The 14,589-nt window shown below is 37.4% G+C and overlaps 1 protein-coding gene across 1 annotated transcript; it reads left to right on the top strand.

The window, feature by feature from the left end:
• Positions 1 to 12,462: 12,462 nt before the first annotated feature.
• On the top strand, positions 12,463 to 14,073 carry LOC145823290 (uncharacterized). The gene is made up of 3 exons (XM_082922881.1): positions 12,463 to 12,601; positions 12,709 to 12,918; positions 13,403 to 14,073. The coding sequence occupies exons 1-3, from the start codon at positions 12,463 to 12,465 to the stop codon at positions 14,071 to 14,073; spliced, it is 1,020 nt and encodes a 339-aa protein (XP_082779007.1).
• Positions 14,074 to 14,589: the final 516 nt, after the last annotated feature.

Below are 14,589 nucleotides of genomic sequence, written 5' to 3'. Positions count from 1 at the left end.
TTATGCACACCACTTGCATTGTTGTGCACGTTTCTTTGGTATTATCATGCCTCCATGCTTTGCATGCGTCGTCGCGCACATTTCACTTGCATCGTTATGCACTTTTCCATCGGTGTTATATGTATCCACTTTCGATATAACGTTGAACATATGTTGCTAACTACGCTATACCTGTTAAGTTTCTCTCTTTTACAGGCACGATATTGTATGTACAGTTCATTCGAGGCTGGTGTGACTAGACAATATTGTATGTACGGTTCATTTGAAGCTGGTGCGACCAGACGAACCGGACGGTATTGTATTCTCCGTGTGAGACGTAGCGAGAATTGTATAATTCTCTTACATTCTTACTGCATGAACTGTAGTTTGATTTGCATTCTTGCTTAAAATTGTTGCATTTATTGTGTATATTTGCTTCATTACAGCTCGCTTTGCATAAATCATAAGTTATGTTTGGCTTTGTGCATACCCCTTTGCATTTTGCCCCTGCCTGTGGACACATCTCTTGCTTATCCCGTTTGTTTGTCTAAGTCTTCAGCTTTGTCAAAAATAGGTCGTCTCTCGGCTTTGACATTCACTGCCGTTACGTATGACTTCCGAGTTCTGTCAAAGAGGGGCAACTGTAGACACCCCATTTTTGACTGACCTTAAGACTCAGACGTCATCGATTGAGTGCTCGGTGATGGTGCATGTTGTGCTCATTCTGAGGTTTCGGAGTTTCGGCTGAGAGCTTTACCCCTGGACCTCGAGACCCTTTTGTGCTTTGCCTCAGTTTGCGAACCAGGTCTTGTTTTCTCTTTTCGAAGGGAGGGAGAAGTCTCGTAGACCAACTCTCAGTGGCCGTAGGCTATTTTTCGTGGTCGCAGGCCACTGTTCCTGTTTGGAGACCAGTTTCCGGTTTTCGGAGCCGTCGGCCGCGCGCCTCGGTTCGAGACCGCTTAACCTTCTCCAATTGGCACGGTTTTTGGCGCACACCTTGCTTCCTCTCTCTAGAGGGACATTGTGGCCCGGGAGACCACCTTTGTGGTCGCACGCCACTTCCGATGCTTAACAGCCTGTTTTCGGGGCACCCGGCTGCATGTTTTGACCCCTAAACCCTCGTTTTGCATCTGTCTTGGTTCATTTTTGGCATGGACCTTGTTTTCATTGTTTGGGAGGCGGTATAAGGGTGGGAGACCACCTTTTCTCCTTGGAGACCATTTTTCTCCCGCCAGCTGGTTTTCTTGTCAGGAAGCTGGTCTCCTTGGTCTTTGAGCCACATTTACTGGTCTCCCACCATACCACTAGCTTGCATTCAATTGGGAGACCATCAAATGGGCTGGCCAACCAACTTTTTTTTAGTTAAACCTTTTGAACTGGTTGGCCGACCAGGGGAAGTGGTCGGCTGACCACCTGAACTGGTCGACCTACTCCCCCCAGTCTTATCTCTGTAAGTGTGTGCCAGCTGTGCCAGCTAGAAGACATAGTTTATATCCTTCATACACGTATATGGAGGATCTTGAGCCTTGATTTTTAGCTTCTTGAAGAAGCTTTAGCCTTGTATCTCTATAAGAGAGGCCCTCATCTTCCTTGGCACAGGTTCAGAATTTAGTTGAAGGGTCCAAGACATATCTCTATCTATATCTATATATTTTGGGTTCAAAAGGGTCTTGTTCTTGACCTATTACACCACACCTCATAGCCACACACCTCCACCATTGTTCTAAGGTTATTGGAGGGTCTTGAGAGGTCTCAAAGAGTTGGTTTTGGGCTGGAGAAGTTCCTGGTTTTGCTAAGCTTCAAGGGTAACACACTTTTTAAGCTTTATTTTGATCCATCTCTTAGCCTTATTTGCATGCATATTTGAGCTTTGTTGTCAACTGAAAAAATTCTTGTTTTGAGGTCCTTTTGATGTTTGTTTAAGGTCATTTTGTTGTTGGGGGTCATCTACCCCCTTGCATGCTTCATTTTTCCTTGTTTTGAGCCATGCCCTAAGGCCTTTGTGTTGACCTTTGCTTGGCCTTTTAACCACCGAAATCCAGTGGATTTTCAGTGGTTAACATGTGTTTTTGAGAGCCAAAATTAGAGAGGGGTGACCCTCTTCCTCCTTGTCTTGTTCACTAGCATTTTTGGCCTTACAAAGGAGCCCTCATTTGCACACCTCCAAGCCTTGTTTCAGGCCTTTTTTAGTGACTTTTAGGGCCTTCCTAGGCTCTTTCGAGAGTGGGTTTTGTCACCTTGGGTGTGTCTCTTGCATGTGTAGAATAACCCCTCTTAGAGCTTATCAAAGGAGCATGACATTCTTGCATGCATTGATCATGTTTCAGTGGATTTTTGGGCTTTATTTGGCATGTCATGTCTCTGAATTTTTCTGGTTTAGTGGCCTCTTGAATGCTTCATATGCTTGTAGTGTAATCCATGTTCACTAGCTCACATTGCATGTTGTTTTGGCCTTTGATTCTAGCATATTTTGGCCATGTTCTAAACTGATTTTATTCATGATTTGGGCTGCCTTAGCTCTGTTTTGAGGTCCCATGGTCGAATGATGCTTGCCATGCATGCTTGTAGTGTAATACCCTTGCCTAGCTTCGAGTTTTGAAGCCTCTTGCATGCTTAACTTGAGTTGTTTTCATGTTTTGGCATCATTGAACATGTTATTTCAGAGCTTACACTTGTGCCATATTCCCATGTTTTCCACTCTTTAAATGCATTTGAGGGTTGTGCTTGTATGCCCCATTTTTGGGCTATTGCATGAGCTTCATTTTTGTGCATTGCAAGCCATCATTTTAGTCCATTTTGCCACTGTTTTGGGTCTGCATAGGGACTGTTTGGGGTTGGTTTGGTCATTTGGGCATCGCTTTGCATACCTCTAGTGTAATGCACTTCACTAGTTTCGGTAATTGTACCATCCAACATGCATCGGGTGAGTTGTTTGCATAATTCGGGACCATCTTGTATGTCATTTTAGAGTTAGAACATGTGTCATTGTATGCCATATTTCATCCTTGTCATGCCTTGGTAGAGTTGCACTTTGTTACTTACGTTTGATCCCTTGCATTTGTGCATGTTTGCATGTATCTTGCTGCCTCATTTCCATTATATTGGCCACTGATTTGAGTGTGGCCGAGGCCCATCCATTTTGGTTTAAGTCCATCTTGCATTGTGTATGCCCTATAATCCATGTTATCGCATTTTTGATCATTGCATTGCGTATGCCTCATTCATAACATCGCGTATGTTAGTGCATTGTGTGTGCATGCCATATAATCCATGTGCATTGAGTATGCCATTGATTAGTTCATAGCATTGTGTATGCCATTTGCATGCTTGTATGTCATTCCGCGCATCTCCACATCACTTAGTTGCATTACATTTAGATCGCATGCTAGAGTTGCATTTGTCCATACATTGTTTGTTGCATTGTGTTTGGAGTAGGGTTTAGTCCAAACACGGGAAACGAGGGACGTTTCGTACTCAAAGTGACGAAACGTGCCTCGATTCTTGGTCACCGACACTCTTGACTATCCATGATAGAGTTGTTAGCTTTAGGTGTTTACATGTGCATTCATTTCACATTGAGTCGTGCAATTCGACTCCTCGGCCATCATGCATCGGGATACGTGATTGATGGCACGAGGATTGAGGACTACACTCTCTAGAGCTTATGCAATGACGGGGGGAGTGGTCATGCACACATATGTTGAAAATACCTTGCCTTCTCTCTCTCTCTTGCCTTTGTTGCAGAAAAAACAAAAACCAGGAGAATGAACTGGTCGGCCGACCAGGTTTTCTGGCAGGCTGACCACCTTTTCTGGTCTTCACCACCAAGGGTGGTCAGTAGGTGGTCTCCCTTGCCCATAGCTTGGTCGGCAGCCTTCCCATAGCTTCCTTGGGTGGAGTTTCATCTCTCTGGAGCCTCGTACAACTTTCTGAAATCAATTGTAAACAAAGGCGAATCAAGGCATCGCGATGAATTTCTCAACAAGGCGACTCGGGCATGCATGTATGCATCCTTTATCATTCAAGGCAGAGCTGAGGCAATCCATTTCATGTAGCTTGCATGCTAGTTTATTTGCTTCCTTAGTTAAATTTGTTAATTAGCTCGTGTTGTGTAATAATTAGTTGTAATTTGTTATTCATCTAGGTTGTGTAATAATTAGTTTAATTAGCTTAGATTAGCCGGTTGGTTGTGTATTATTCATTCGGACCCTCCGAGGAGGGCAATGTTGTAATAAGTGTGCGTGTGTGTGATGCATGTCTTCCAACCCCACGTCTTTCTCCCTTTTATTTACCAGCTTATGATGGTTAGTTTTAGGGCACCTTTCAATTAGCATCCTTATACTCGTATGTTTGCATCCGTTCATCTGTTTTGCATGCACTGGGCTCGGCGCATCATACTAACTGCATCGTATTTCAATTCCAAGTTAAATGCATGTTACCTGTAGCATCTCATATGCCATCTTAGAATAGCCGAGCCTATCTTAGTTGCATTCTTGCATGTGTTGCATTAGGCATCTCAGTATAGTTAGGATTCATGCATGTTTTCTAATTCGCTTCTTTCTTTGGCTTGGAGTACTCGGTAAGTGTTTATGCTTTAGCATCCTTGCATGCGTGTGAGTGACTATCATGATAGCATGCTTACCATGAGGCTATGTGCCTATGTGATATAACTGCCTGAATGTCCGTGGGTGAAGGTTGGGTTACTTGAATTGAAATAATTCGTCGAAACCCGTGTTTTAGCCTACTTGCGAGTAGCAAACTTCAATCCATTTTCAAAACAAACGGATATGCGATGCTTTGTTCCAATTAGGCAATCCAGTCTAAATTTGTATGTTGTGCACATCACATAGTAATTCTAGGCTAATAAACTAGAATAAGAGCACATGTGTTTTCAAAAACTCGATATCATGCTTAGTAGTGACCGATCTTTGATCGGGCGAGCGGGGGTGCTCATGAAATGACCTACCCTAATCGTACCCAAGTTCCTGAGCCAAGGCAACTTTGGTGATGACGGACACGTGGCCTTAGGCACGAGTCAGGGTTTCCTAAATTCCCCCAAAACAAAATATTTAGGTGGCGACTCTGTATCTGGCAAAGCAGTCCATGTTTGGTATTTCTTTCTAAAAATCTGTTTTTCAAAACGATTTGCCGGATTTGGACTCTTTGGTGATTTATCGGTCTCGCATTGCACTTTGTGGGATTAGATTCAGAACCATGACATTTGAGTCCGAACTATAGTGAGCCCAATGAACAAAACAGGATTTCTCCCGGGACGTTCGGGGACGTCTACACAGATAGAAGTTATGTAGCAAGATTTACTCAATACACATATGTAGCACCAGAAAAATCCGAAGATGATGAATTTAGTAATGTAGATTGGGAAGAAAATCAAGATAATCATAGTGACATAAATCAGCTTTATGTAATGACAGAAGAAAAAACAATATCATAAAATAAGATATACAATATTGATGAGATAGATTTGAAAATTTTCACCCTAAATGATATGAATAAAATATTAGATATTATGAACATATAGATAGGGGAGATACCCATGATAAAGCAGTGACATTTTTAGACCAAGAATTTCATATCGAATATGTAGATAGTATTTTAGAAGATAAAATACATGCAAGTAAAATATTTAAAATACCTGAACAGTTTAACTTAGAAGACACTTTTTATATGAACACTCAAACAACAGGAAGCACAGAAACTAACAATCCACAACATACGGTAGAAGATCTAGTAGAACTAATGCATTATGAAGTAGGAGGAAGAAGACCATTAACCAATACAAGACGTAGTAAAACAGATTCGAATAAAAAGTATAGGTTTCATGGAAAGCGTAGACAACCAGATATGAGGACACAATTATAGCCAGCAAACAACCAAGGAACCTTTTTAAACTTAGCTAGATTCGACCCTCAGATATGGTAAGAAGTGATAGAAAAATGAAAAAAAGAAGCGGTAAAGGCATGGATGAATAATCCCTTTGAATAAACTGATATGTGGGAATATATGGAAACAATTTTAGGAGATTCAGCTTTCAATATATATTTAACTTTTAAAGGAAAATATGAGGAGACAATTAGACAACTTAAAGGATTAGGAGATAGCCCATGGAATTTTACTAGTTTTATAAAAGAAATGCTTATAGGATATGACCATTCTAAAAGAAATGATTATACTCAAAGCATAGCATTAACCGAGTTAGATCAGATAACATTAGCAAGTTGGAAATATTTTGTACCCTTTAGCAAAGAATATTTAGCCATAGCAGCTAGAACTAGAAAAAGTTTTGATGAAGAGATAGGAAATAAATATTTTAAAAAATTACCAGGAGAATTAGGAAGAGAGATAGAAAATAAATGGTTAATTTATTATACCAACTTACCAGCAAGAATAGCATAAGGAGAAGTAAACATAAAAGGAGTTTTAGGAATAGGACCTAGAATAGTTTTTACATTTCAAAGGCTCAAAGAAAAATGTATAGAAGTCAAAATACAGAAAGATTTGAAAAAACAAAACTATGATTTTTGTAGCAGCATAATATATACTCCTCAGCAATATGAAGATAAATATAATAAGAAAAAATATAAAAAATATAGAAAATATAGAAAAGAAAAATATTGGAAGAGAAAATATAGAAAACCATGGAGAAAACAAAAATTCATTAGAAAGAGTAGAACTTTTAATAGGATAAATTATAAGCAACTACCCAAAGAAGAGAAAGATAAAAGAAAACAGAGATATGTTAGAAAACCTAGTAGTAAAAAATGCAATTGTTTTATATGTGGAGAACCCAATCATTTTGCAAAAAAACTGCCCAAAAAGACAGAGGCCTAATACTAATAAACAGATAAAAAACTACATATTATAGAAGACTTAGAAGAAGATGTAGTTAGCATAAACAGTGATGATTCAGAGGTCTATAGCATAGTCAGTGATTATGGATACCAAATAGAAGCCATAAGTTCAGATAGTGATTTAGAAAGTGATACAGACATAGACAATCTTTTAGGACAGCTTAACCAAGAAATAAGAATACCCTCTTCCCATGATAATTTCTTTATGATGGAATGCAATGCAGATACTGAATGTCAGCATAATTTTAGGATATGACTAGGACTTGATACCACTAAATGCAGTTGTTGTAATTGGTTTCCCGCTAAAAGTAAGAGAGCTCAATGTTTATTATGCAGTATAACCTATTGTATAATTTGTCTAGAAAAATTAAATATGACACACAAGATAACATTAGAAAGAAATAATGAGATACGAGAATATTACAGTATAGAAAACAAAGAATTACATCTAACAATTAGGGAATTAGAGATACAAGTAAGAGAACTTAAACTACAAATACGTGAGATAGAAACTAAGGCTAATTTTGACATAGAATTTTTAGAAGCAGAAAATAAACAGCTTAAACAGCAACTAGAACAATTTCATACTAAATATCCCTTAAAAGATAAACTTGTTGAAGAACATATGCACTCTTAGAATTAGTCAACCTAGTTGATTCTCAACCCTTTAGTTAATATTCCCAAGCACAATCCGACAACACATATTTACCATTTAACTACCCTGTTATACCCAAGCCAAATTTAGTAGAGATCTCTTGTGTAATCAAATTTGCAGAAAAAACTCTTAGTATAAATGCCATGATAGATACCGAGGCTAGTAAGTCATATATTGAACAACACATAATTCCACTAGGATGGAGTTCACCTTTAGTAATCCCAGTTTTAGTCAATATAGCTGATGGCACTAGACAGACATATACACATTGCATCAATGGAGTACAAATTCGTTTTCATCACATAGGCTCTCAAACTCAACATATAGAGTGGTTCCCTTTACCCCAAGTTTGGATTGGTAATACTCGACAAAACCATCCCTTTATATTGGGCCTTAATTTCATACTTAGTCTACAAGGTGACATGTTTATCAGCCATAATAGCATTAGTTTCTTCAAATGAATAGTACATACACCCATAGCATATGCCCTTAGCACCATTGCCCATTCATCAGAGTTGCGTACGAAGCGTGGTGGTACCATAGGAGTAGATTCAGCTCCCGCTAGTTTTTTTTATTTCCTAGTAGAAACATTTTCCCTGAGTTAGCCCAAAAATATATACCAAATGAAGAGATAGCAAATATTTCTTTAGAAAATTTAGACAGAGAAGATTTTGAATCAAAAAACATAGAAGATGTTGAATTAGAAGAAAAATATGATTCTTGGAGTGTAGAAGATTTCCAACAAATTATTAATCTAGAATTAATTTTCGCAAAAATAGGAAAATTGAAGAAAAAAACCAGTATACAGAAGAACGTAAAATGATTTAGATGAAATAAGAAGATTAGCTGAAACAACAAAAAATTTAGAGAACATCCCTTGAAATACTGGGAAAGAAATAAAGTTTTAGCTAGATTAAATATAAAAAATAAAAATTATAGGATTACATCAGCACAAATAGATCATACGCCAACAGAGATAGAAGAATTTAGAATACATATTAAAGAGTTATTAGATTTACAAGTAATTCGACCTAGTAATAGCCCACATAGGAGCACCGCATTTATGGTTAGAAATCATGTAGAGATAAAAAGAGGGAAAGGTAGAATAGTTATAAATTATAAAAGATTAAATGACAATACAGAAGATGATAAATATAATATACCAGATAAAGATCAACTTATAAATAAAATACAGACATCAAAAATATTTAGTAAATTCAATTGCAAGTCAGGGTTTTGGCAAATCAAAATGAAAAAGAAAAGCATACCTTGGACAGCCTTTTGTTGTCCACAAGGACATTATGAATAGCTAGTCATGCCTTTTGGACTAAAAAAATGCACCTTTCATATTTAAGCGTAAGATGGATAGTATATTTAATAAATATAGTTTTATACTAGTATATATAGGTGACATATTAGTATTTAGCCCAGATAAAAATAGTCACATAGATCATTTGCATATAGTATTAGAAGAATTTATAAACAATGGAATAATAATAAGTAAGAGAAAAATGGTATTAAATAAACGTCACATAGAATTTTTAGGAATGGAGTTAGAAGATGGAAAAATCAGGCTACAACCCCACATAGTTAAGAAAGTTTTAGATTACCCAGATAAATTAAAAGATACAAAACAACTTCAATCATTTTTACGGATTTTAAATTATGCACAAATGTACATTCCTAACATTAGTAAAATAATAGGACCGCTATCTAGCAAGACTACACCCACTAGACAAAAATATTTTAACCAACAAGATATAGCTTTAGTAAGAAAAATTAAAGACAATTGTAGAAATTTACCCGATTTACAACTTCCATTAGAATCAGAATAGATAGTTGTAGAAACTGATGCAAGCCAATTAGGATGAGGAACAGTGCTATTAGCTAAACCCAACAAATGTGATAGTAAAAATAAAGAGCGCATTTATAGGTATAGTTCCGAAAAATTTAAAGAAAAGATACAACCGTGGCCAACTTAGATCTTGAAATATTAGGAATAGTATATGCAATAAACAAATTTAGATTATTTTTACACAAGCCCTTTACAATTAGAACAGACTGCGAAACTATAGTTAGATTTCATAATAAACTTAATAAGCGTAAACGTAGTAGTAGAAGAAGGGCAAAATTTTTAGATTTTATAATAGGACAAGGATATAAAGTAGAATTTGAACATATTAAAGGGAGTGATAATAAATTAACGGATTGGCTAAGTAGGAAAATTTATTTAGAAAAAGAAAATGACCAGTTTAATTTTTGTGCAGATAATGGAGAATAGCAAAACAATGAACTTTGGGGGATTTTCTCTTCCCATTTATGAAGGCAGAAACAAATTCAAACCATTAACAGGAATCGAGCTAGACTCAGTTTAACAATGTCTTTTAGATAACCTTAGGAACAACCTTAACCACCCAGCTAAACGTTTGTCATCTTTAAATTCTCTTAGTATATATTTTTTAAAAATCCAAAATTAACCTTTGTCTAAAAGCTTTTCTTTCTGTGTAGTAGCTAAAGGATCCAAGCTTGGTATTTACCATGACTGGGTAGAAGTTGAACCTTTAGTTAAAAAATTTCCCATACCTTAGTTTAAAGGATTTTATGATATCGAGTCAGCTAGTACATATTCCCGCAGACAAATAGGAACCAGTTACTTTATTAGCCAAATAACTAAAGATTATTTGGACACATTGAGCAAGATGCAATCAACTATTCTTATCACGACCCATCCCAGTGACCAGGGTTAGATTCACAACTAGCTAATTCTAAAATTTCTTAGATTAATTCCAAGTAATTAAATTAAATAATGCAGCAGATTAAAATAAAAGATGTAGATAAATATCTAAAGTGTACATAGAAGTTATTATTTATGTAACGATGTAACATCAGTCAAATAATGATTAGAAGAAAAAAAAAACATGATATCCATATCAAATTTGAGGTTCTGATCCACAAGGTAAAAACATTATTTTTTAAATTTCTTCACCTGAAAGGGTTTTAACAGCTATAAGCACATAGCCGAATAAGAAATATTATACTGAGAGCATGAGAGCATAAAATCACCATGGATAATTATTTAGGTTAAATGATGAATAGTTTGGTGCGAATAAATTATTTTTAATAACAGACATATAACACAAAATCATATAAACAAAATAATTATAATCACGGTATAGAATAGAATGGAGGGTCAATGGATCCATGATAGACAGAGGATCATGAAGTGACTAATCAGATGGCCAAAGGTTATTTAAGTTCCCCAAGACATGGGACTGTTAGAGGGTTACTAAAGTGACAATTCAGAGGGCCAGTATTTATTTAAGTCCCTAAGGCATGGGACCTCTATGGTGGTACTTATTCAAAACAAATGTTTATAAAATCATTGTCAAATATTTTCTAAAATTTAAACAAACATATCCATGGGTTTCAATCTAAGCCAATAGAGTTCAGAAAATAATCCACGTAATTGAAATATTAATATAACCATAAAACATAAATTATATAAAATAATTCGTGGTAACTCAAAACATTCGTAAAATATATTGTGGTGACTCAAGGTATAATATTACTCACCTTATTATCAACCTTTAGCCTTTACTTCCCTATTATTGCTTACTAGTATGTTGTACTTGTTTTGAATCTATGTATCTCTTTTTTGTTTTCTTTCCGAAGCTCGGCGACTCACTATTTATAGGGGTAATGTGCACAGTCATGTGGTAAATTTTGCCACCACGTGTCACTCAAATCACTTGCCACTTGCTTCTTCCCTAGATGACTTATCCAGGTGCCTATCTAAATATACATATTCACCACCCTATGTGCTAGGGTAGTGACAGGCCATGTATATCCTTTTTTTTTTTTTTTTTAACATTTCACTTTATCAACCATTCAATATACACTCCAAATATATATATATATATATATATATATTAGTGGTATCAGAGCAATGGTTAAAAAAATAAAAAATAAAAAATCTTACCTTAGTCCTTATGGTTTCACCTTAGTCCTTATAGTGATAAGTCTTTTTTTAAGTTGGGCATCTTGTGGTGCATGCAATGTCATAACTTAACTTTGGCGACTCTTTTTGGTATGGGCCTGATCCCAAGGACGTTAAAGGAATTTTTGAAAATAATAATTACGTTCCAAACTTACCAAAGGAAATAGGTGATTCAGAAGTAATAGTTAGGCAGGCAGACCAGACCCTCAACCAACTCATGGGCCGACCAGTATACTTAAGGGCCGTTCCCACATAAGTAGACACACAGTGGTGGAGAGTTGACACTATGAGTACCTTAGACAGGTTTTTCGTACCTACACGAGTAGTAGGCATGGCCTCGAGTTAGGGATATCCTTGTTATTTAGTGGCACCTTTACCTTCAAAGTTTATGGCTCGACGAGAAAATGCCTTCTTAAGTGATCACATTCAAGCAAGAGTCCCTCCCCCTCAAAATCTAATTGATACTCAGGCGATTGACTTTGGTGACATTACGACGTATGTGGAAGTACCTGTGCGTATCATAAGACGACAACTGTGGGGTTACGCGGCAGGCATCCCCATATACCGAGTGGAGGTGGTATGGCGATGCTTTGGTATCGAGCAAAGTGGTTAGGAGTTTGAGCATCACATACAACTGCAGTTCCCATGGCTATTTTCAACCTAAGATCCTAATAACAAAATCTTTTCATTTTCTGTTTTTGTGTTTTTCTTTTTCTTTTGTTTGGTGTTCAAATGAGCTGACTATAACCTAGTCTAACTCGTTTTATCATGGAGGGTTAGACACCAAATTGACATAACTACAAGTAATGTACAATACCATTATACATGAATAAGACCAATGTTTTATGAATAATGTATACATTGTCTATGTTTTGTAGATTTTGTGAATATGTTTTGATTTAGGTAATTGATAGAAATCATGCACCATGTTTATTAAAATTGTTTTATAGCTATAGCTAACGATGGAAATGGTACCGGGTCATTATCCAATGGAGTCGATCCAATGGCAAGGATTGTGGAAAGAGCTATTACCAATTTCTTGCAAGCATTGTAGAACAATGGGTCACCAGAACATCGAGAAGGGACAACTACGATTAAACAGTTCCAAGACCTGAACCCTTCCACGTTCATAGGAGGTTCAAACCCATTGCTAGCTGTAGCTTGGGTTAAATAAATTGAGAAGATTTTTCATACCCTACCCTGCACAGAAAAACAAAAAGTATCCTTCGCCACTTTCACTTTCAAGGAAGATGCGCAGGAATGGTGGCTCCTCACCTTAGAAAAGGAAGAGATTGTGACTTGGGCAAGATTTCTAGAGGTGTTCTCTGAAAAGTATTTTCCAAAATCACTACAAGAGCAGAAGACATCCGAGTTCCTACATTTGAGGCAAGGAACAATGTCGGTGGTGGAATACGAAAGTAAGTTCACACAACTAGCACGATTTGCACCGTATGTTATTCTGACAGAAGCCCGAAAAGCAAGGAAATTCGAAGCAGGATTAGATACAAAAATCAAAGATAGACTTGAGGTCCTAAAACTAACAACCTATGCAGAGGTGGTGGATCGAGCATATATCGCCGAAAAAGGAATTAAAACCGGCACGTTCAAGTGGAATGGGTCAAAAAAAACGGTTTTGGGAACCAACCGAATGATCAAGGGCAGCCCCACCAAAGAAAGTAATTCCCAGATCTACTAACTCAACTGGTTCAACTAACCAAAGTTTTACTATTCCCAGGGATAGCACCATTCTGAATTGTCCGAGTTACGGAAAGGCTCATGGGAGACAGTGTTATCGGGCAATAAGAGCATGTTATAGATGTGGCCAAGTTGGCCATGTGATGAAAGACTGCCCAAAATTCACTAACTCTATGATAAGTAACTCTGAACTAGCTCAAAAAACAGAAATCGCCACAGGAGGGAAGAAAGAACAGAAATGCCAAAGAAGAGCTTTTGCGTTAGTACCCGAAAATTCCAATGCTGCGGAAAACGTTGTGACAGGTACACTTTCTGTCTGTGGTCACTTAACTCATGTTCTCTTTGACTCTGGTTCCATTCATTCTTTTGTTGCACCACACTTTGTTCCCAAGTTAACATCAACACTTGAACCATTGGGATATGCATTATCTGTGGCTTTTCCATATGGTGTCTCCACGCTTAGTACAAATGTATACAAGTCCTGTGTTATATCCCTAAAAGATGAAACCTTGTATGTAGATCTGATTCCACTCGGAATTATTAGCTTCGACATAAGCTTAGGAATGGATTGGCTTGCTGCCAACCATGCCTCTATTGATTGTACGACCAAAAAGGTCTTTCTTCGGTTACCCGACCAATGTGAGCTAGTCTTCGAAGGAACTGGAGTTTCTACCCCTTCGTATTTGATGTCCTCCGTGATAGCCCAGCAACTTTTGAGAAAAGGTTGTGGTAGTTGTATTTGTTATGTGGTCAACGCTCAACAAATAGACCCAACACTCGATTCAATATCGGTCGTTCGAGAATTTCTTGATGTTTTCCCTGAAGACTTACCTGGTACCTTAGTTGATCGAGAAATCGAATTCACTATTGACACTTAACCCAATACACAACTGATCTCCAAAACCCCTTACTGCATGTCGTTGACGAAATTGAAGGAACTAAAAACCCAACTCCAGGAACTCTTGGACAAAGGCTTCATTCAACCAAGTACCTCACCATGGGGAGCTCTAGCACTGTTCGTAAGGAAAAAGGATGACACGATGAGGTTATGCATCGATTATTGAGAGCTGAACAAAGTCACCATCAAGAATCGATACCTCTTGCCAAGGATCAACGGCTTGTTTGATCAACTTCAAGGCACCCAAGTATTCTCCAAAATCGACTTGTGTTCCCGTTATCATCAACTAAAAGTCAAAACGGAAAGCATTAAGAAGACGACCTTCAGAACACGTTACGGGCACTATGAGTTTCTTGTCATGCCATTTGGCGTCACAAATGCTCCAGCGGCCTTCATGGACCTCATGAACCGAGTGTTTAAACCATATCTTGATGAGTTCATCATTGTCTTTATTGACGACATTCTCGTATACTCCAAGTCACCAGAGGATCATGAG

The sequence above is a fragment of the Camellia sinensis genome, chromosome 1, assembly GCF_055761805.1.
Source record: "Camellia sinensis isolate YWXY chromosome 1, ASM5576180v1, whole genome shotgun sequence".
Taxonomy (NCBI): Eukaryota; Viridiplantae; Streptophyta; class Magnoliopsida; order Ericales; family Theaceae; genus Camellia; species Camellia sinensis.
This window is presented reverse-complemented; position numbering and strand designations above follow the sequence as displayed.

Excerpts from the sequence above, each read along its gene's own strand:
- LOC145823290 (XM_082922881.1), top strand. The coding sequence starts at position 12,463 with ATGGAAATGGTACCGGGTCATTATCCAATGGAGTCGATCCAATGGCAA. Across the intron at positions 12,602-12,708 it reads GGGACAACTACGATTAAACA|AAAAACAAAAAGTATCCTTC; the intron begins GTTCCAAGACCT and ends TACCCTGCACAG. Across the intron at positions 12,919-13,402 it reads GTCGGTGGTGGAATACGAAA|AAATCGCCACAGGAGGGAAG; the intron begins GTAAGTTCACAC and ends CTCAAAAAACAG.